Source organism: Choloepus didactylus, chromosome 3 (genome assembly GCF_015220235.1).
Source record: "Choloepus didactylus isolate mChoDid1 chromosome 3, mChoDid1.pri, whole genome shotgun sequence".
Taxonomy (NCBI): domain Eukaryota; kingdom Metazoa; phylum Chordata; class Mammalia; order Pilosa; family Megalonychidae; genus Choloepus; species Choloepus didactylus.
Genome location: NC_051309.1, coordinates 86,961,991 through 86,985,661, shown reverse-complemented (window position 1 = coordinate 86,985,661; position 23,671 = coordinate 86,961,991). Strand labels below are relative to the sequence as shown.

General features: G+C 37.7%; 1 protein-coding gene across 2 annotated transcripts in view; it reads left to right on the top strand.

Moving 5' to 3' along the window:
* PRKG2 (protein kinase cGMP-dependent 2) overlaps positions 1-23,671 on the top strand; it is a 105,156-nt gene that overhangs the window by 7,020 nt on the left and 74,465 nt on the right. For both annotated transcript variants that reach the window (XM_037830086.1, XM_037830085.1), the window contains exons 2-4: positions 6,045-6,518; positions 20,491-20,657; positions 23,527-23,640. In XM_037830086.1, the coding sequence (XP_037686014.1) occupies positions 6,058-6,518; positions 20,491-20,657; positions 23,527-23,640 (742 nt within the window). In that variant the 5' untranslated portion in view covers positions 6,045-6,057. The remainder of the gene's footprint in view (positions 1-6,044; positions 6,519-20,490; positions 20,658-23,526; positions 23,641-23,671) is intronic.

Genomic DNA, 23,671 nt, shown 5'->3' with positions numbered 1-23,671 from the left:
AGTTTTGCTGGATATAGAATCCTTGGTTGGCAGGTTTTCTCTTTCAGGATCTTAAAAATATCATGCCACTGCCTTCTCACCTCCATGGTTGCTACTGAGAAATCTGTACATAGTCTTATCGAGCTTCCCTTGTATGTGATGGATCACTTTTCTCTTGCTGCTTTCAAGATTCTCTCTTTGTCTTTGACATTTGATAATCTGATTATCAAGTGTCTTGGCAAAGGTCTGTTCAGATCTATTCTGTTTGGGGTATGCTGCGCTTCTTGGATCTGTAATTTTATGTCTTTCATAACAAATGGGAGATTTTCAGTGATTATTTCCTCCATTATTGTTTCTGCCTCATTTGCCTTCTCGTCTTCTTCTGAGACATCCATGACACATATATTCATTCGTTTCTTGTTGTCATTCAGCTCCCTGAGATCTTGCTCACATTTTTCCATTCTTTTCCCTATCCTTTTTTGTGTAGGATTTTGGATGTTGTGTCCTTTAGTAACCTTTCTTCTGTCCCTTCGTATCTGCTGTTGTGTGTCTCCATTGTGTTTTTCATTTCTTCTGTTGTGCCTTTCATTCCCTTTAGTGCTGCCAATTGTTTTTTCAAACTTTCAAGTTCTTTCTTATGTTCACCCAATGTCTTTATGTCCTTCTTCTCTTTTGCCATATCATCCCTCAACTTGTTGATCTGATTTTTGAATTGATTTAGTGTATTTGTTTGAAGATCTTTAATTAGTTGTTTTGACTCTTGTATCTCGTTTGAAGTGTAGGTTGTTCCTTTGACTGGGCCATATCTTTGTTTTTTCTGTTGTGGATTGTAATTTTTTGTTGTCTAGGCATCTGGTTTCCTTGATTACCCCAATCAGATTTTCCCAGACCCGATTAACCCAGGACTCTGGAAGAGGTGTAATCAGTATCATGCTTCCCTGAGGATGAGAGGATGAGACCCAGAAAGTTGTCAGACTTTCCTGTGAGGCCTCTAGAATCTGTGCTTTTCCTATCCTGCACAGCAGGTGGTGCTTCTCAGTCCATAGCTCCCCACCAGCATAATAATGTGTGGTGCATTTAATTCTCAGTGGACCCTGTCCCAGCCAGTGACTGATGGTGTCAGAAGTCAAGCTTAAGTGTAAGTTCTCCCCCTCCCCCCCCCCACCCCAGCTCTGGGGTCTGAGTTCTCTGAGGAAGTGCAGCCATTTGAGCTGGGCCCTACCTCCCTCTTTTCTTAGGAAGATAAGCCCTTAATTTATCTCCTACATTTGACTTCTTCCTTTGTCTAACTATCTTAACTCCATCTTTGCCTGGCACAGTGCTGACTATTGAAAATGCCTGAGGCTTTCTCTAATGACTACTTAGAATGAGAGAAAAAAAAAAAAGGAAAAAAGAAATCCCCTTTTCATAGCCAGTCCCCAGCCCCCCAATTACCAGTGAAGAACCAGAGTTGGGCCTGGTTCTGTGTGCCCCTTTTTCAGTATTCTGAGCTCACCGACTCCAAAAGCCTCTGTTTTTATTTATTTATGTATTTATTTTTTCTGTCAGTCCTGCCTCTTTTCTTCCTCTGGGTTCCTTTCTTGCTTGTTCCAGGTTTATCTGTGCTTGTAGCTTATATTCAGTAGTCCAGATTGATTGACTAAAACTTGATTGAGCTACCTTCCCTTCCTCCTAGTAGACTGCTTCTTTTTCCCATAGGGAGGTGTTTCAGCTCAGCCTGCCTTGCTGGTGGGGGAGGGGCACCAGCTCTGTAGTTTAGGGAGCTTTACTTACAGTTTTTGTGCTGAGATCTTAGCTGTTCCACCCATTCCAGACTGCTGTACAATGTGTGTTCAGTCACAGATGTCCCCCAACAATTGTTCCAGACTATTTACTAATTGTTCCTGGCTATATCCTAGTTGTTCCAAAGGACTAACTAAATTCCACACTGCCCTATACTGCCATCTTGCCCCACCTCTTGATAGTTTTTGATATTCGTCTGTTCGTGGGGCTTCCCTTATAGGAGAGGCTTACTGGGCTCTTTGTTCCAGGATGGCCTCCTTTCTCAATGTAAGATATAATCCAGGCAGAGTAAGACTTTTTTCCCCTCAAGAGAATAGTTTGCATCTCTAAGGATCTCTTGTCTGAAAGACATCTAGTTTACTAGACTTCTGTGCCACCCAGAAATGATCCTACCTGGGCATGTCCCCACTCTAAGACACTAGGTGCCTTTTCTCTAGTCACACATTCTAATAAAAGCAACTAGTTACTTTTGCCTGCCACACACCAGGCATTGTGCTGGGTACTTTACAAACATAATGCTCATAGTAACCCTATGAGATAGATTCAATTATATCTATTTTATAGATAAGAAAATTAGGACCAGAGATTCTGCCCTGACTTTTTGTATCAAATGCTGCCCTCTGAATATAAGAATGATTTTAATAACCCATAGTTCCTAAATTGATGGATCAACATCCTGTGGTTCAATTATCCTTGTGACCAGCAATTCATATTTGAGAACTACCATATCTTAGTGACTGATATTAGGAAGCAGAGTGAGGCTAATTAGTTTGTTTTTCATGCAATTTTATTGAGATATATTCACACATCATGTAATCATTCAAAGTATACAACCAATGGTTCACAGTATCATCATACAGTTGTACATTCATCACCACAATCAATATTAGAACATTTTCATTACTCCAAAAAAGGAAATAAAAATAAAAAAGAAAACCCCAAACATCCCATATCCCCTTTACCCCCATTATTATTATTTTTTAACAGTTTTATTCACACACCATACAATTCATCCTAAGTGTACAGTCAGTGGCTCTTGGTATAATCACATAGTTGTGCATTCACCAATAGAGTTAATATGAGAACATTCTCATTTTTTACAACGAAAAAAATCCCATACCACATATATCCCCTATTATTGACATTTAGCTTTGGTATAGTGCCTTTGTTTCAATTAATGCAAGAATATTACCATATTACAGTTAACTATAGACTTTAGTTTATAGTAATTGTATTTTTCCCATATACCACCCTATTATTAACACTTTGTAATAGTGACATATGTTTGTTATAGTTCTTGTAAGACTTTCTTGTATTTGTACAAGTAACCACCATCAATGTCCACTCTCAATTTCACTAAGTTATACAGTCCCAGTTTTTATCCTCTAGCCTTTCTTCAGGTGACATACACTACTCTAGCCTTCCTCTTTCAACCACACTCACACTCAGCTTTGTTAATTACTCTTACAGTATTGTGTTCCCCTCACACAGTATTGTGCTAGTCATTTCTGATCCTTTACAATCAACCATATTGAACATTCTGTACTCCTTAAACATCGATTGCCTAATCTCTGCCCTCTTTCTGTCTCCTGATAACCTATGCTTTGGACTTAAACTCTCAGTTTGTTCACTATAGTTATTAGTTTGCTCACTCTCATATTAATGACACCATACAGTATCTGTCCTTTGGTTTCTGGTTTATTTTGTGCAACACAGTGTCCTCAAGTTTCATTCCCCTCATTGCATGCCTCATAACTTCATTCTTTTCCTGCAGCTGCACAGTATTCCAGCGTCTGTATACAACTACAGTTTGACCTTCTGCTCATCAGTTGCTGGACCCTTGGGCCACCTCTGTCTGTTGGAACTAATTAGGTTTTATGAAGCCAGATATAGATTGAGAAATCTTGGCCTGAGGGACAACAAAATTTAAATGGGTGAGCTAAGACATCAGACTAGCATGGAGCCATTCAGTAAGTTACTTACATGTCTCAAATTAGTGACTTGAAAGATGAGTTAGTTATTCTCATTTCACCCTCTTTGGAATTCTGAGTAGCTTGAAAAGATTTATACTTCTAAAACAGTTACATTAAAACTGACGAAGAGTTAATATTTTGGGAAAATTTAACACCCTCCACTTAATTGTGCTCCAGGTTTGTAAAATTATTGGATTGGTACAGGATGTTTTGAATACCACACATTGAACAAAAATGATTCTAAACTTTTTCATACTTAGACTGCTAGAACTCTTTCCTGTGTCCAATTTAACATCAAATTCAGAAAGTCCCCTTATATAGCACAAGTCACTTAGTAGGTCTTAGTATACAATTGTTCCATTTAATAAAGAATTTAAAATGTGGAGAGCTTGCTTTTGTTCTTTAAAAGGCAATTGCCTCTCTTCTTCCCACTTCTTCTCTTGCCTACCCCTGCCTTCGCCTGGGAATGTTTGCCATGAACTGAAGAGCCTGGCTAAAAGATGGCTTGGTGCTGCATATTAAAAATTTGTGCACATGTTAGTTTAAGAATATCTTTGGGGACAGCCTTCTCATGCCTCTAATTCAGGATTTAATTTGCTTATGTCCTAGCCTAAGATGTTCTGATTGTGTATTAGGGATACAAGGATGTTGAGGGCTACTTCATTGAATTCTAGTCTCCTCACCACTCTTATATATTCTTTATATATGAGAATAATAATTTTGCCAAGTCAATAGAATCTTAAAGGTTAAACCTGCCACATCTTCACAACATATTAAGGCAATTCTCTGAATAGTAATGTTTATTCATGACAACATAGAACCTGGATTCAGAGGAATATCTGAATGTTGCAAGATCACTTTTATAAGTACATTTATTTTCTGTGTGTACCAGACATCTTAGGTGACCTGCATTGGCTATTTGGTTGCATCTGGTTGAAACTTTGAGGCTGTTTTCATCTTCACCGTTATGCCTTTGTTTATGTAGAAGTCACAATTACCACGTAGAGCTTGTGAAATCAGTCTAAACATTCATTGCCCTCTGAGCTTGACATTTGGAGGGAAAGAGGGGCAAGGATGGGTGGATTACATCCAAAGCTTCACCTGTCTCTTCTGATTTTAAGTAATGATACGTAACTCAAGCTTAGTGTACAAGTATTTTAATGTTTCTTGAGTTATGGTTGTTAAAAATTGTACATGTAATAGTATGATGTTTAAATATGTGGCCTAAAAAATTTAACCTTATGAGAATTGATCAAGACATAGTATTTACCAAACTTCACCAATTCAGTTTCCACCTTTATCATTTTTCTTAGGTCTGTGTGTTATCTGCAAATGATTCATTTTCTATTTTCATTGAATTGACTCATTAAACCTAAATACCTTATTTACCTCCACTTAAGCAATAATATCAGTGAAATTACAGCTTTATGGTGCAATTATCTATATTTTTAGTAAGTGCTAAAATGAATGAATACATAGCTATTGAATTAAAAAAATGTTTCTGAATCAACTAGAGTCATCCCTCATAATCTTTAATCTGCATATCATATCCTGAAACTCACTGAATTAGTGACTACTTTAGAGCCTATACTTAGGATGCTCTCAACAGAAAAAGAATAAAGTAGGTCATCATATTTTAGACCACCTCAGCTTTTGGATGTGAAGTAAAGGATGTACAAGAATGTCTACACCTCTATTTTTTCTCCTAGTGACCACAATCCAGAAGTTTTTAATAGCAAGCTTTGTCAGAAGTGCAAAACTTAATAGATACCTACGGCAGAAAAAAGTGCTAATAAAGTGACAGCAAGGCTGCCTCCTCCTCCTCCTGAGGAATGCAGATGTGTTATTTCTTAAATCAGGGAAAGATTTCTTACTGTAGCCGCACCGGGAGCTATGAGAGTTGTGACATTTGGAAGCCTCTGCTGCTATAGCTGCTTGTTTGCAGTTTTTCTTTGCCATCTTGACATCCAAGTCGCAGTTTTATGGTAACGCTTTTGACAGTTGTCTGGAGAGAATGAATAGCTAGAATAGCAGGTAATCCAGGGCGTTTGTGCAAAATGCTTAGGTGTGGCATTTGTGCAGGCAAAGGGATGGGGATGAATTAATCCAAGTGATAACTTGTCTTCCTAGGGGGATAAAGGAAATCAATCAATAGCTTTCCTTCTGGAAGCATAGGAAATGTATTGCATATCAAACTAACAATGACTGCTATGCTTTTATTTATGAAACAGATTAGATGAGAGAGGCAGTGGGGGGCTGTTGGAAAGTGAAACTCTGCTAAGTAATCCCCAATTCTGTGCCCCCTCTCAGGCCCCTGAGCAAAATGGGCAATGGTTCAGTGAAACCCAAACACCCAAAGCATCCAGATGGCCACTCGGGGAACCTCACCACTGATGCCCTGCGGAGCAAGGTGACAGAGCTGGAGAGAGAGCTGAGGAGGAAGGATGCTGAAATCCAGGAGCGGGAGTACCATTTGAAGGAGCTGCGGGAGCAGCTGTCGAAGCAGACTGTGGCCATCGCTGAGCTCACTGAGGAGCTCCAGAACAAGTGCATCCAGCTGAACAAACTTCAGGATGTGGTGCATATGCAAGGAGGAAGCCCGCTTCAGGCTTCTCCAGATAAAGTGCCTCTTGAGGTCCACCGCAAGACGTCGGGGTTGGTCTCTCTCCATAGCAGGAGGGGAGCAAAGGCTGGGGTATCTGCCGAGCCAACAACACGAACCTATGACCTTAACAAACCTCCTGAATTTTCCTTTGAGAAAGCAAGAGTCAGAAAGGACTCCAGGTAAGAAACTGCCACACCTTCTTTGACTGGACTGCCTTAATACTATGATAAAATAGAGTTATATTTGTTAAGCCTCCCTTATGATAAAGAACATATCAACCCTTTCAGATGTTAGGATAGAGCAGCTTCTTAAATGGTTTTGTTTTGCAAAAGGATCTCCCACTATGTTGAACTTTTCTTCAAAGCAGGAATTTTGCTGTATCTGGACTTCTGCTTTGTGACATGTAGAATTCAGGAGCTGAGTTTACTGAAAGTCATTTCCATTATCTTGAAAACCCTAGGGGTGTGAAGAGATAGTTTTAGGAAGTCTACCCTTTCTCTCTCTCTTTTTTTTTTTTTTTTTAAATCTTCATTTTATTGAGATATATTCACATACCACGCAGTCATACAAAACAAATCGTACTTTCGATTGTTTACAGTACCATTACATAGTGGTACATTCATCACCCAAATCAATCCCTGACACCTTCATTAGCACACACACAAAAATAACAAGAGTAATAATTAGAGTGAAAAAGAGCAATTGAAGTAAAAAAGAACACTGGGTACCTTTGTCTGTTTGTTTCCTTCCCCTATTTTTCTACTCATCCATCCATAAACTAGACAAAGTGGAGTGTGGTCCTTATGGCTTTCCCAATCTCATTGTCACCCCTCATAAGCTACATTTTTATACAACTGTCTTCGAGATTCATGGGTTCTGGGTTGTAGTTTGATAGTTTCAGGTATCCACCACCAGCTACCCCAATTCTTTAGAACCTAAAAAGGGTTGTCTAAAGTGTGCATAAGAGTGCCCACCAGAGTGACCTCTCGGCTCCTTTTGGAATCTCTCTGCCACTGAAGCTTATTTCATTTCCTTTCACATCCCCCTTTTCCTTTCTCTCTTTCTATAGGAGTAGACTCAAAAATACACACAAATCATGATGAAATATTAATATATATTGCAAAGTGTCTGCAAGTGTCAAGAAAAAGAAATAAGCTCAAAGGGGGTTGGATTCATTCATTCATTTTACAATTGATATTGAGCACCTACCCTCTGCCAGCCACTGTGCTAGATGCTAAGTATTTGTTATTGAATAAATAGACATAGAGCCTATCTTATGAGGGAGATAGACAATATACTTGGAGACAAGCAAACAATGTGTAATTATTAGTTGGGATAAATGGTATGAAGGAAACCATCTGTAAAGCGGGTGATGTCTGTGCTTAGGGAGAAGGGCAAGGAGGCAAACGAAGCAGGATTTTCACAAGATCTGTCTGAGGAGGTGACCTTTAAGATGAGACCTGAAGGAGGAAAAGGAGCATAAACTGGGAAGAAAGAATTTCAGGCAGAGAAGACAACTAAAAGCTAGAATTAATTTTTTCAAATGAGAATTTTTAAGAGATCATGTACATATCTATCACAGCATCCTTTTGTGAGTTTGTTCATATGTGTGTGTGTATGCATTTCTTTTGGAAGTGAGGTTTGAATTTATTGAGCAGGAAACATTACTTCAAAAACCATGATTTCGTGTTCCTTTTCCGAATTATTTTTAAATGAGTAAGTGTTTATTAATGGATCTGTATTTCCATTGTAAATGGTAAGGTCTCTGAAATTAAAACAAATTTTAATCAATTCACAGATACAAGCAATATAAATCAAGATAAAACATCTGACTTAAACAAATAAATGATTAACTTTGACAACAGAAATGGACAGGTTTAATTAATCAATTTGTTGACAGTGCTTGGCATATAGTAGACAATCAATAAATATTTGTTAAGGAAATTAGTCATGTTGTATTAGTAATCATTGATATTCTCTGGCTGAAAGAAATCTCATTAATATTGGGCTTCAGAAAACTAAGCCAAAAGTTTATTAGTTGGTTTACAAAGGTTTTACCTATTCCCTTTGAAAAACTATTAATTATTTACTTCTAATGGCATGAATTCAGAAATGATAAATATTATAAACCTATGCCTTTTTTAACAAATATTGAGTATCATAGTGATTTTTTGATCTATCATATATATTTACATATAGTAAGATTAAATATTGTGATTATATTACCATATATATAGATATAAACATATTTTTTACCCACACAAAAAAACCTTTTCAAATATCAATGCTCTTTTATATCTAGGAGTATGTGTAATTAAATTTAAAAGCAATTCATCTTTTTTGATCCTCTCCTTACATACCCCTTATAGATTTCTCCTTTTGAACAAAGGTTGTATTCAATTACTTTGTTCCAAAGACTTATGTCTGCCCATCTTGAAGCAAAACACCATTCTTCTGGTGCAAAGTATCTGGACAATCTGAGATAAGCACATTCCTTTGGCTTTCATTGTTAGTCCTATTTTAACCAGACAAAGAAAATGAGAAGTTATGCAAGTCAGTTTCTGGGCCAAACCACACCCCCTTTTTTTCTGTCTGTAGTGAGTTGGGATACAAAAGAGTGGAAAAGAATTCTGTCTCTTACTTAACGTATTAGCGATGATTTCCCTCACCATAAAGGCAAGCTGAATGGGTGCAAGTCTGTGTTGGTGACATGATGCAGAAACTTAAGAGACCAAACTAGATCATTCATGCCATAATATTCCTCATCTGCATGTCACAGAGCCCTGTGGTTCCAAATAGAAAAATTAAATAGACTATGGACACCACTCTTTTTTCACTGACTGGTTTGTGCCTCAGTTACCTTGCACAAGTGCAAAATGTGTCTTGTCTTAAGCCTAGAATAACTGGCTAAACACAGATAGCTAATGTCATCAACTCAGAGTTTTTTTTAACTCCTCTGTTGGTTCAGAAGTGCTCGATAGTATAATTCGTTCTCCATTTACAAATAGTTCCAGCTCTGGAGAAAATCTGCAAGCAAACTTTAGATAACTCTATATATTTTATACAGTCTGTCCGAAAATTGCAAGAAATAATTTTCTAGAATTTAAAGCATTAAAAATGATGGGAATGTCATTCACTGATGAAAAGATGATGTTCAATAACTCTTGGTTTGACTCCTTTTCCAAGCAGTTCCTGCTGACCTTCAGAGAATTTAGTGTATCAGACAAGATTTTTCCTCTATTTATTCTTAGCTTTTGGTGATTCTTTGTTGAACTTTTATAGACTTTATCAGCGGCGCTTACTACTAAATTTCTTCCTACTAATACCTGTTAACTATATTTTGGATGTAGTTCACCCTTCATACTGGATAAGAAAGCCATTGAGTGACTTGCAGTCTTTTTGTTGAATAGAATCTATGATAGTTATTTATTTAATTGTGATCAAGTAAATGAGGGGAGACTCCCAGCTCTCCTGTGATCAAGAAAATCAGGAAAATATAAAGTACTGACAGAAACCAGTGAATAAAATCTGGTGGGATGATAGATTTGGAATTGGAGGGTTCATTTCAATAATTTATGAGCAACTCTAAAACCCATGACCTGGTGGGCTGCGTTTTTTCTGAGGCTCCTGTACCTCTTTGATATCCAGGCAGCCCTGCTGGTGGCAGCTGCGTTGACCTCTACCCACTGGGGCTGCTTCTAGCATGTTCTTCCCTGCTTCGTGTGGAGGAACTTATATGCTCTGATGGTATTGGGGGACTCTTGAACTTTGTCTCTTAAAAAATTCAAGGGACTACTTTTTAAAAATCAGGCTCTAGAATAGTTCAGTGCTGTCCATGATGGGAATGTTCTTACATGATAGAAATGTTATATAATCTATGATGTCCATTGTGGTAGCCATTAGCCAAATGTGGTTATTAAGCACTTGAAATTTAATTTAAAATTAATTACAATTTCAACTAATTTTAGATCAATTGGCTACATGTGTCTAATGGCTACTGTACTGGACAGGACTGTACTGGACAATGACTGTAACCATTATTTCCTGAGATAGGAATCATGATCCAGTGACATTTGGGAAAACTTTATAAACAAAGTAAGACATGCATTTGGTTCAAGGACAAAGTCACAGAAAATGAGAATGTTCCCATCAGAAAGAAGCAGGCACAATGTGGAATCTCTTTTAAGCTGTACCAAACCTGCAATTTATCATAGTACTTTTTAGTGACTTGGCTTGGTGTCCACTGACCATTTTAGATCTTCAAAAGCAGAAATTATGTGGGTGCATAGTCTGTTTGTATTACAGCCTTTCTGAAGCATCATAAATCATATGATGACTCTGAGTACTCCAGTGTCTCAAGTCCTCTGCTCTCTGATTTAAATTTAATATGTCGAACACAAGAATAGAGCTAGAAGAACTTAATGAGTGTTTTGTGCCACCCCACTTACTGGAGAAGTGAGGAAACAGGTGCAGGGGAGTTGCAGAATAACTGCCAGGGTAGATGGCAGAGCTGAGATTAGAATGCAAGACCTTTCACTTTGAGACCAGATCTTTTCCTCTACAGTCCTGCTGTAGTGTTCACCAAACTACCTGTACCAGGCTGAAAGTTCTCAAGTCGGACCAGTTTGGGCAACAGTTGGCCTTATGACATATCCCACTGATTGGTATTAAGAACGATGGTACTTCCTGGTGCTGGGGCCTCTTCCATGCTGAATGGAGCAGAACCTGCCCACTGCCTCAAGTGCACCAAGTGCTAGATCCACAGAGCCTATAGGAAAAGGACAGGGAGAAAAGGTTTAATCCATCTGATTGCCCAGACTGTGAAATAGTATACGGAGGGGCAGATATGGATACCCCAATGAGTACAGTGCTTCTCAAGGTTGAGAACTGAATTTCAGTGGTGAAGGAGGATAAGGGGGAGCTCAGATAGCATTTCTGCTTATGTCTGACCCCCTCGAGCACCAAGACACCCATGGATGTAGAAGTCAGACCTTTTACTGAAATTAAATTTTCTGTTTACGTGGATGTCGTTTAGCAAACTTCAGCACCGGCAGAGTAGAGTTACATACTCATGCAGAACGTCTGGTGGAACACAGGCAAATTAATCAGAGACATCTGGCAAGTTGCTGGAATGACTGCGTTTTGCTAAGAAAGCTTAAACTATCATTTAAAACTATTGTTTTTTCATGTAAAGGAAAGATACAACAAAGACTTGCCATCTGACTTCAGATGTTGACTCCAGTTTTAGGAAGGACGATTAGTCTCATTTGTCACTCCCACCCCAGAAGCAGAATAGGTAAAAGAGGAAAATGCTAGTGAGTCATCTATTTAAATAAGGCAGGGAAAAGGAGCGAGGAAGAGTATGTTTCTTATTATTTGCGCTTCCTTTCTAAAGCAGTACCGAGCATTTGAATGTGATGAAGAGTAATTTATCAGTGCATTGTACAAATGTGGATCCTTTATTGAACAGGAATTTTTCTATGGAAGAAATAATAATAGTAATAATAATATTTATATGTCACTATTATGTGACATATATGTCACTACTTAAGAGCTGTTTCTTAACCACTTCTCCATACCACTTTTTCAGATTAAAATTTAAAGGAGGTTCTTGATATTTTAGTTGGAAAACCTTGTAAAAACTAAATATATAATCAGAAATAGATATTTTTAAATGCTATGATTAGAAACAGCTTCCCTGCTATTGTTATTTCTCCCTGAAATTTATGCTTCCAGAAAGTGCTGCTCTGTTACCAATTTGCAGTAGAAGGAAAATTTTGCTGGGGAAAGAAAAGGGTTTTTTTTATTTTCTTCTGGGAGATAGGGTTTTACATGTTTTGCTATTAGAGGTTTATATCTAGATTTTACATAGATTATTAAAAGTTTTAACATGTATGTAAAGACTCTTGATTATCAGTTGGACAGTTAAAAAATATGCTTGTAAATAATATTGCCTTTACCTGGGTCTTCAGAAAAACAAAATGAAGCTCCCTATGTATGGCAAGAAAGAGAAAAGTCCAGTGGTTTGGCAATCTGACAAACCAGAAGCCGTGGGTGAAGGCAGCTGGTTGTTTCTGGTGGAAGTTGTCAGAAGGTTCAAGAATGAAGGTTATGTTTTATAGCAGGAATATGCAAGTGGACATCCAGATCAGGGAAACCCAATGCATTAGTTTCCCCGTGCTGCATAACAAATTACCACAAACTTAGCAGCTTAAAACATCTCGAGTTTCCACGGGTCAGGAGCCCAGGCATGGCTTAGTGGGGTCCTCGTCCGGGTCCCATCAGGCTGCAGTCATGGTGTGGTGGCCACGGTGGCCACTGGGCTGCGTTCCTTCCTGAGATGTGGTTGTCTCCCAGGCTCCCACAGTGCTGGGCAGAATTCATTTTCCTTGTGGTTGTAGGACTGAGGTCCATATTTTCTTGCTGTCTGTCACCTGGGGGCTGCTCTCAGCATCTAGAGTCTACCTGTTTTATCATTTTATGATATTAGGTATGATTATAGGTAGTTTGAATGGAGAGGCATAGTACAATGACACTTGGAGAGGTGAAAAACACAAGTCTTTAATTATATTTATATTTTTTTATAGGTGGGCTTAGCCTCCCCTTTATAACCATAAGTTCCACCCAAGCAAGCTCCACAATCGTGGGCTTGCCTTATAAAGTAGGGGGTTCCTAAGTTCACATAGCATATGTTATGTCTATGATAATCCATCCATATCTCATGTTATCTTCACTTAGTTGTACAGTCCTCATCACTCCCCATTTTAAACAATTTTCATGACCCAAAACATCTCTTTTTAGTCCTTAATTATTTGTCCCTAGTATTTAGGTGGTACTACTATGGTATTCTTATTAATTGTGGTCCCTAGTATGCTATAGGTAGATTTTTCCCATGAAAGTAAGAAGTCTTTATTTCTTACAGCTCCAAATGAGAGAAGGCTGCCCTGCAGGGCCACACAAGGGGTTGTGCCTGGGGAGAGGGTAATAGTAAGCTGGAGTTGTAGGACACAGCTCAGGTGTGGCAAACAGGTAGAGTTAGCTGGGTTTCATGGGAACCTTGTGGATTGGTGAATTTGAGTAATTCTGGACTCTGGGGCATAGAGGCTCTTCCTGATTGTTTGGCACCTGGTCATGGAGTGATTACGGCAGCACATAGAGGTCCTGGAGTGTAAGAGCCCAGTAAAAGGACTGGTCGACACTTAGACTTAATCAGTTACTCGAGAAGGGGGAGCAACTGGGCCTTAACTGGGCCCTAAAGGGCTTCTAGCCGTGGCCGCAAAATTGTGTCAAGACATTTCAAAAAAATTATATTACACCACCCACAGTTCCTTGCCACATGGCCCTCTCACAGGCCTCACAGATGTGCCCTTATAACATGGCCACACAGTTCTTCAAGGCCAGTGGGAGAATCTCTAAAGTCTGCTAAGAGTGTTACAGGACCTCACGGAATCACTGGAGTGACTAGCCTATCACCGTTGTCATATAACAGCCTAACCAAGGGAATGACGCTCCCTCCACCATGTCCATGTTCTGTTGGCTAGAAGCAAGTTAGAGTTTCCATCCCTACTCAAGGGCATGACACTAGTGGGGAGGAACCAAGTGACCATCTTAGATTTCTGCTTGCCACACCAGGACCTGTTGCTTCTCTGGTACACGATTCCTTGGTTAATAATGTTGCACGTGCTGGGTAGGTGAAGCCAGAGTCCTGGAGCTGACTTGGCAGCATGTTCCTAAGTGCCGGGCCAAGTTTCAGCTTCCACGAAGGATGCTTGGAGGAGGGAGAAGAGAGTAATGCTTTTCTCGTTTCTGTATCTATTTGTTATATTGCAGAGGAGAATAAGATATGTCAAAGTCTTGTGACAAACAAATATCAAGTAGTTATTGTTACTTAGTTAATCATTGTTAATTATTTAATATTAGTTGATTGTTTGCTTGATGTGCCTGCAATGGAGTCATGCTCCTGGCTCTGTGAAGAAATAGAGGGAAGAAGCAATTTCAAACTCTTCCTTACCCGTTTCCTGTTTACAGCTGTAATTCTTAACCATAACGGCACATTGTAATCACCCAGAGAGAGTATTTAATTTAGTTAGTTTGAGGTGAGCCCCTGGGCATCAGGATTTAGAGGAACAGGTTTCCCTGCAGCAGACTCCAGAAGTATTGAGCTTGACTACCTAAGAGCAATACTAATTACAGAAATTTCAGAGAACTATTTACCATTTATACCTAATTACCATGTAGCACAATGAAGCACAATGATGATTATGCATATCATTGAGTGTGTCAGATTAACTTCGTTGTCAGTTTTGGTTGTTTTCAACATTTCATTGTTAAACTCTGTTCTTTGATGCTCGTGGGAATAGGATCATCTGCACGAATTTAAAAAAAGAGAGAGAGAAATGTTTGTTGTGAACATGAAGCATCAGTAAACATGATTAAATTACAACCATACTTGATTATATGGGCAAAAGAGTAAGCGAGTTGACAGGAGAAAGCCATGCTTATTTTCTGATCACCCATGGAATGATCTCATTTCCTCATGCTTGTTTCTCAAATTATAAGTTTATGCATTTATTAGGTATTTTTTTCCTGTTGGTAATTCATCACTCAAAAAATCTGGGGGGCCTTTTCTCCTTATTATCTGCGCCTTGTTTATTTGGCAACTGATGTTTTCCACCTTCACTCTTGTCCTTGTATCCATCATGTTTAAATTAAGAGAAAGAATTTGAGCGCTCTTTAGCATTCTCAGTTGCGTTTAGTTCCTACTATGTGCCAGGCACAATGCTAGGTTTTAGAATAAAAGGACAAAGAAAACATACTCCACATCCTTGCAGTTCACAGTCTTTTTGGAGCAATTAATTCTTGCAGTCCTGTGTGGCTAATATTCTAGGATACATGGGTACAAAGGAAGGAGCAGACGTACTTTGCTTGGTAGAATCAGGGAACCTCCACAGAGGAAAAGATCTTGGTTTTGAAAGAAGAAATAGATTGCAGGGAGATGAGGTCTCCTGGCACGTTGGAGGAATTGCATATTTGGGGAACTGCACGTAGTTTGGTAGGCCTGGGATACGCAGAGCACAGGGAGGCTGGACAAGCAGGAGGCTGGCTTGTCAGGCGACTTGCCCACATTGTACAGGTTCTCCCTAATAGGTGGGGAAGTGGGGGCTTGTTCTGTGGCTCTGTCACTAGCACCGGTTATGCACCAACCAGGAAAGTACTTCTAATTAGGTCAATTCTGTGCTTCCCTTAAGTAATATCCTGTAGAGTTGTGTTTGATCCTGTTGCTTATCTACTGTCTGACTACAACGCTGACACCATTGCTGGAAAGTGGTGGACCCTTTCTTGGTTAAAATAGAATTATTTTTTATTGCTGCTTTCCTGTAGCTTGTTAGTGGGGAGACGGTGAAAGTTAGTTAGAATACACAGTAGGCGCTTAGTGTTTGTGAAGAGTTTGTGAGTTTCAAAGGTTTCTGGTCTTCGGCATACTCTTAGGAATGAGTACTAGCTGTTGCTTTTGATATTTTAGCCCCGTTCAGGTTAAGGAGGACGTTGTTTAGTGAACAAAGGAATTTGGACTTTGAGGGCAATTGAGGAATATTGAGCAATCTTAGAACAGCCCTTAATTTGCCGTCTTCTAAAATACTTTACTTTGCTCCAAAGGATAAATATATACCAACAATATAGCTATAATTTTAAAATACAACTATATTTTTAAAATATAGCGTATTTTCTTAGCTAAATATTGAAGCAAGAACCCCTTAGAGCAGAGCCAGGAGCTTCACGGTGGCAGGAAAAGAATAGAGGATTCAGAGGCCCAGGATTCAAAAGCATGTTGGTCACCTGCGAACCAAAATAGACACCTTAATTTTCTGTGATATGTGAGGTTACATTTTTTTTTTCCTTGATTCATTTTTCCTTTAAATAAAGGCAGGTTTTAAGAATAAAGTATTGAGAGCTGTCCTAACTTAAAGGTTTGTAAGTTGCTGGTAACGTGCTGCTTTTGTAATAGTAATAGCTTACCTTTATGTAGCACATTTTATGTGCTGAGCATGTTCTTACTGCTTTATATAGTTGATTGCTTTTATTATTATAGAAACCCTGTGACCTGTGGACTGTTTTTATTGTCGTTATACAGCCGAAGAAACTAAGGCATGGAGAGATTAAGTGACTTGCCCAAGTTTTCATAGTAAGTGGCAGAACTGGGGATCAATTCCTGGCATTCTAACTTGGCAATATGCTTTCTGTTGAAATGCCACACAAGTAAAGTTGCTGAGGTTCCTCCATAGATAAGAAAGAAGTTCACAAGAAATCCTTGACAGATATGAAAAAGCCTTAAGCAAAGAAGGTCTTAAGACACATTCTTTGCTTTGACAAGCAGAGCAGTGAGAACGAAGGCCTCAAATACACAGGAACAGAGAAGGAAGATTGAGGGCCCAGAATGAGGGACTATCAGAGGACTTTGACTGGTTAAACTTCCTGAAGCAGTACAGGGAGGCAAGAATTTATTGCTTCAAGGAATGTTGATTATGTAAGCTGGGGGTGTAAAGGACTAAAACCATGAGGATCACACATGCTACCTTTGATAGGCATGAGTTAGCGATCCAACCCTACTGGGGAACTTTGAACTGAGCGCAGGATCTTGTGCTTCTTTGTTTTCTCTCTGGTTTCTAGATCTTTCCTCATTCACCTCTTCCCCAAAAGCACCACACTGTATTATCATTTCCTAGTACAACTGGTACTACTACATTTATTAAGCATTTATTGGTACATTATCTGAGTTAAAGTAGATAATATTCCTATGAAATATAGATGATGACTATGACTTATCACAGATGAAGAATCTGAGATTCAGAAAAGTTAAATAACTTGCTCAAGGTCATGCAGCTAGGAAGTGGCAGAGTTGAAATTTCCACCTAGGATTTCTGACTTCAAAGCCATACACTTTTTTTTTTTAATGAATTTAGTGAAGTACCCAGATCATGAGTGAGCCACTTGATGAATTTTCACTCAGCGAACACGCCCAAGTACCCACCAAACAGATCGGGAAATCGAACGTTACCAGCCCTCCACACACCCCCTCATCCCCTCTTCTAGTTTCTACCAGTTACTGACTCCAGAGGTAGCCACCATCTGGATTACTGTACCACCATAGATTACATTTTGTCAATTTTGAACTTTATATTAATGGAATTATAGAGTGTGGACTCTACTGAGTCTGGTTTCTTTTTCTCATTATTTCTGTTTGTGAGATTCATTTGTGTTATTGTACATAGCAGTGGTGTATTAATCTCCACTGCTAAATAGTATTTCATTGTATGACTGTATGACAATTTATTTATCCATTCTACAATTGATGGACATTTGGTTGTTCTGGTGTTCAACAAAACCCAGAAGTCAAATTGATGAGTAGTACATTGTATGTACATTCAAATTTAACGTAGATTGCCAAAGACTTTTCCAAAGTAGTGAGCAAATTTATACTCTTGCCAGCAGTGTATGAGTATTAAGTTGTTCTACATCCTCCATGTTGTCAGTCTTTTTCATTTTAGCCATTCTGGTGAGTATGTTGTGGTATCTCATTGTGGCTTTAGTTTTCTTTTCCTTTATAATGAACAAAGGTGAGCATTTTTTAATGTGTCTATTTTCCATTGATGTCTGCCCCCCCACCCCCATACCTCTATAATGCAACTCTTGGCATAAATCAAGTATCTGTATATGTGTAGATAGGTTTCTGGAGTTTCTATTCTATTCCAAAGGTTTTTTGTCCATCCCTGTGCCAATAAATGATATTTTGTACTTTTCTTTGTAGATGTCTTAGGCATCTTTGTTAGATATAATCCTCTATAGTTAATGTTTGCCATTCTCTTGTAAATGATGCCATTTTAAAAATTTCATTTTCTGAATGTTTGATCATTTTCTAAATGTTTGATGCTCGGATACAGAAACACAATTGAATTAGTTTATTGAACTTGTATTCAGTGAGATTCTTGAAATCATTTATTAGTTTTAATAGTTTACCTGTACTTTCTTTTAAATTTTTCACATACCCAATCGCGTCTTTTGGAAGGAATGGTGCTTTCATTCCTTGTTTTCCTATGTTTACGTCTATATGTTTTCTTCTCTCTTTGCTTTTTTCTTCTATTTGTGTCTTTTATTTCTCACCTTACTAAAGTTGCTCAGACTTCTGGTTCAGTGTCTCATTGAGGTGTCCAGTTTCTGATCTCTGGAGGAAAGCTTTCAATATCTAACCATGTGATATGATTTTTGCTGGTGGGAAATGCTGAACACCAAATGATGGAATGTTGATTTTCTTTTATAGGCAAAAGGGTATTTCACAGTACTTCCATAGAAGAATAGATGTTAAGCCAAAAAAAACCATATAAAGGTCATTAGGTTTGGTAAACATTGGTTTAAACAGATTTATTTACTGCAAGACTTCTCTGAACCTTTAGACTGTGCACTGTGAATTTGCAAAATGGTTTAAACCCAGCCTACTTTTGTTTATAAAGAAATAGCATTTCTTGGAACATACTTTGGGAAATTGGAATGTGGACCTTGAAGAAACATTTGATAGGGTGTCATGCTAGCATGAAAAGTCAATAAGGGCTGGGGTTTTTTTTTTTTTGGTATTGTTCTCTGCTCTACCATTGCACCAGGAAAAGCACCTAGCAAAGGTGTGCTCTCAGTATATATTAAGTGAATTAATTGTCAGTTTTAATGGATGAAGGAAGAATGGGGTCAGGATGAAGTCAGTTTTTTAGCAAGATTAATCTGAAAATATGATTTGGGAGGGATTGTGGTAATATCCTTGACAATGGAAAATAAAATAGATAATAGTGATACTTTGTAAAGAGAATTGACGAAGTTTGGTGATTGGTTAGATGAAGGAGGGAGGCAGTTCCGAAAGGTACTCAAAGAGTTTGGAAGGGTCTGGAGTTGATGGAGTTACTGTAAGAAAGAAGGAATCCCTGTGCACAAGAGTTGAGTCTGTTTTATGTAGTTTAATGATTTGATAGATGGAGTCAGGATGGAAGTATTTGATGCGTTGAAATTTTATCTTATGTTTGAAAACCTTTTGTATTGAAAAAGAAGACCAGTTTTCACAGAGTAAAGTTAGCGATGGGAGAAGGTTTGAATGAAAAACAGAAAGGAAAAAAAAAACCTTATTATAAAGAATCACGTGAGAGTAAATATATTTTGTAAAAAATCTGACTTGACTTACTGGCCTACAAGGCATCATTTCTTCCAGATAAATAATTGTGTGATATCTGCATATAAAGGGGGTTAATTAAAACATATGAAATTTATTATAATGAAGATTGGGCAACTAATTTGAGCTATTTCCTTCACAAAAGAAAGCAGTGTTCTAGGATTGTCAACGAGTCAGACCTTGGATTTGGAGAATGAATAGGGTATGAGATTGGAAATGTTGGAAATGTAGGTTCTGTCTAGTTTAGACATACCCAGAAATAAAAGCTTAGGCTCACTCTGGCTACCACCATCACCCTTTATGTCTGGTAAGACCTGATTAGCTCCAAATGAACTGACTTCTCAACCTTAGGAGGGACAATGGGGTGAAATGGAAATGGCACAGAATTCGGAATCACAGACTTAGATTTAATTCCTATGATAAATAAGTTGCTTCTTGTCTCTTAATCTATTTATTCATAAAATAAGAATAGTAATTATTTCATAGGATGGTAGTGAGGGTTAAAATAAAGTATAAAATAACTACTACCATAGGTGCTATGCCTGCAAGCATACTTCAGTGAATGCATATTATGTTGCTGTCCCTTAATACAATTTCTTTCTATCAGCTAGATTTACTTTCCATCTCAAAATCTTGTATCCACTTCTAGTGCATCTAGGGATCTTGGGAGACACTACATTTGCGATGATGAAAATTAGGAATGATAGCAACATCAATGTAATCAAAGGATGACCAGAAAAATATTAAAAATATTTTCAAACTTTTACACATAAAGTATGGTAATTATAAGGGCAAGGTGTTTGGTGGATCCAGCAAAAATGCTTGTCCTCACTGAAAGTAGTAAATATGTAGGTAGTAATATCAAGAATCAGAATGAAGTGCATCTAAGTAACAAAACAAGGTTTCCATTAATCATAACTAACATCTCTTTTCCATTATACCAGTGAGAAGAAGCTCATTACAGATGCTCTTAATAAAAATCAGTTTCTGAAGAGACTGGATCCTCAGCAGATCAAAGACATGGTAGAATGCATGTATGGAAGAAACTACCAGCAAGGGAGTTACATCATTAAGCAAGGAGAACCAGGAAACCATATCTTTGTATTGGCAGGTGGGTTTCACAGATTATCCTATTTAGCATATAACAAATATTTTGCATATTGTCTTACATTTTTTCCAAACATTTATAAAAACACACCACCAGTTACTCTATCTGTAGAAAAAATAACTGATTGAATTCATGAAATAGAGAAACATTGTTGATTTAATCATGATGATGATAATACTTAATATTTACTGAATGCCTTCTTCATCCTGTTGACACTTGAATAGAGAGATTTCGTTTCATCTCACCAACCTGTGATGCTGGCACTGTTATTATCTCCATATTACTCCATGTGTCACAGAGAGGTTAAGTAACTTGCCCAAGGCCACACGGCTTATAATGATGTGATGGAGGCAAAATGCACACATAGGCAATGTAACTCAAGTCAACACTTTTTATCACGATGTCACTTACTCAACAATCACCGAAAGGTGCTTCCATTTAAAATACTGCTGCTTATGTTGACATTTTTAGGTAGTTGTATCAGGAACAAAACAGTTGTTTTGGTAGTTCTGTAAAATATTTTGGTTATATAGCAACGATTTCAAAAGATAATTAAGTATGTTTTAACCAATAAACACATCAAATTAAATACTGTAAGTTTAAAAATGATGCTTTTAGGACCATTTAAATGGTTATCTCCATTTATGATCACTTGAACATGTTTACATGCTGGGAAATCATAATGGTCAGATAAACACAGGATTTGCTAGTTAAATGCTTATCAAATGTGCAGATCTTATACTGGGCAGTCATTTTCTTCTTTTTAAGACATAGAAGCAAGAACTTATGTGAACAGAACCTAAGGTTATTGAATGCGCTGTCAAATTCTGAATGTGGCCCAACTTTTTGAGTTTTAGGGAAAAAAGTAAACTGGCTCACCCAAGTAGAGTGGTAACCTGAGATGTGCTGTGGCTTTTTGTTTTGCCTTATAGTTCCTGATACTCTAAGCGATGCTTTTATTATTTTTGTCTCCTTGGGGCCTTAGGTGTAAGGCTGGTCCAAACCAATGAACATGGGTATTACTCTATTTATAGCATATGAAAGATTGTTTTCATATTCTTTAATTCTTTAAATATGTCAGTTTCATACTTTTTGGTATATTATTTATAATTTATGAATTATAATAATATAGTATTATTCTTGGTAGGCACGTTTTAAATTATACAGCCCTTCCCAAGTCGTTATTATTCCCAAGTAGTGAATTAATTTAGCCAGCCTTCAAATTTTTAGGGACATATGATCCAGAGCAAATTTTCCCTCTTGCAAATTGTTTCTTAGCCATTTCATTTCTACTTTAGCAACACTAAAGCATTTTGGCAAGAGAAGATAGGTCATTAAGTAAAAAAATATTATTGAAACTTCTGGGAGAGAAGGAGAAACGCAGGTCAGCCCATCTTGCTTCTTGCTGAGAGAAGAGGTTTAACAGGAGTCAGCATCAATTTAGCCATTGGGATCAGGGATATAACACATACAGAAATGAAAATTGAGTAGTTTCTTATTTGAATTAATTATGGTGTTATCTAAAGACTGAATTGCCTTGTTTAATTATCTGATTGAGCAAATTAATTTGATAATTATAAATGTCTCCCTTATAAAACATAGCTTGAATAGCAAATAGTAAAAGCATATTTAGCTTAAATTTTTTATATGCCATACAGTTTTTCAGTACTGCTCAAGAGCCATGAGCCATAATCAATTAGAAAAAAAAACTTGAAATACATTAAGATCCATGATATTAACTTGACAGTGCCATGAAGTGGTTTTGATAGGATAGAATTAAGTTGTAATGAGAAATTATTAATCTGTATCTCTTATTTGTAGGACTTGGAGCTAAAACAGTTTATTTTTGCTGGAATATAAGTTTTATCAGAATAAGTATCTTTTCTGTCTTGTCCATTCTGTCTCTCCGGCATCCAGAACAGTTCTTGGTGCTCTGTAGGTATTCAGATCGGATTTGTTGAATGAATGAATGGAGAGAGATGACTCAGAGCTACCTAGTGGTAAATTAGGAGGAGGAAAGACTAACTCTTCAATGAAGTTGGAGAAGTAAACCACTTTTCTTCTTTTAACAATTTAGGAACTTTTTAAATATGATTTTGGTTAGGTAAGATTTTGTTTGCATTCATTGGAAGGGAAGAGAGAATGCAAGGACAGAAGAATTGTGAAGAGGTTTTCTGATGTTCTGCTTTTCTGCATCTTTGCCTTACAAAGATTACGGCCAAGCACTAATCACTCATTTAGTGATTTTCATTTATTTATTCAGTAGGCCTAAGTGTCAGGGTTAGATAACAACTGATGCACAGTGAAGTAACCTGCATAAGATCACACAGCCAATAGTGGATCTAGAACACAGAAGCAGGCAATCTGACTTTAGAGCCAGTGTATTATCAATTATGACAGGTTGTCCTTCTGTCAGTGTCAACAGCTGTACTGTGTTTTCAAGATATGCAGTCATTCTGTGTACTACTTTTTTGCATGGGGTAGAATGAATTCTAAACAAAACGCCATCCTCTGCTTCAGGGAAAGAGCTTTATAACAATGATAATATTAACAATAGTTGGCCCATATAGCATTTATTATGTACTAGCCATTATTTTAAGTTCTTATCTCATTTAATTCTCACAACAACTGCACAAAGTGGGTATTATTGTCCCCCTTTATCCATGATAAAGGGAGTGGCTAAGTTGCAGAACTAGGATTTGAACCCCAGCAGTCTATTGTCAAAGTCTGCCTTCTTAGATAACTATATTATAATGAGAAGCATAAGATATCTTACCTGGATGTTTTGTGTGCCTTCTGATTCTTTTATTCTTTTATTTTGTGAAATCTAGGCAAATTTTTATTTGTGATTTTCTTAAATTCTTCTCGATAGAGGGCCGACTAGAAGTGTTCCAAGGGGAAAAATTGTTGTCATCCATCCCTATGTGGACCACATTTGGGGAACTAGCCATTTTATACAATTGCACAAGGACCGCCTCCGTGAAAGGTAACTGAAGATGAAATGCTGTATCTTAAAA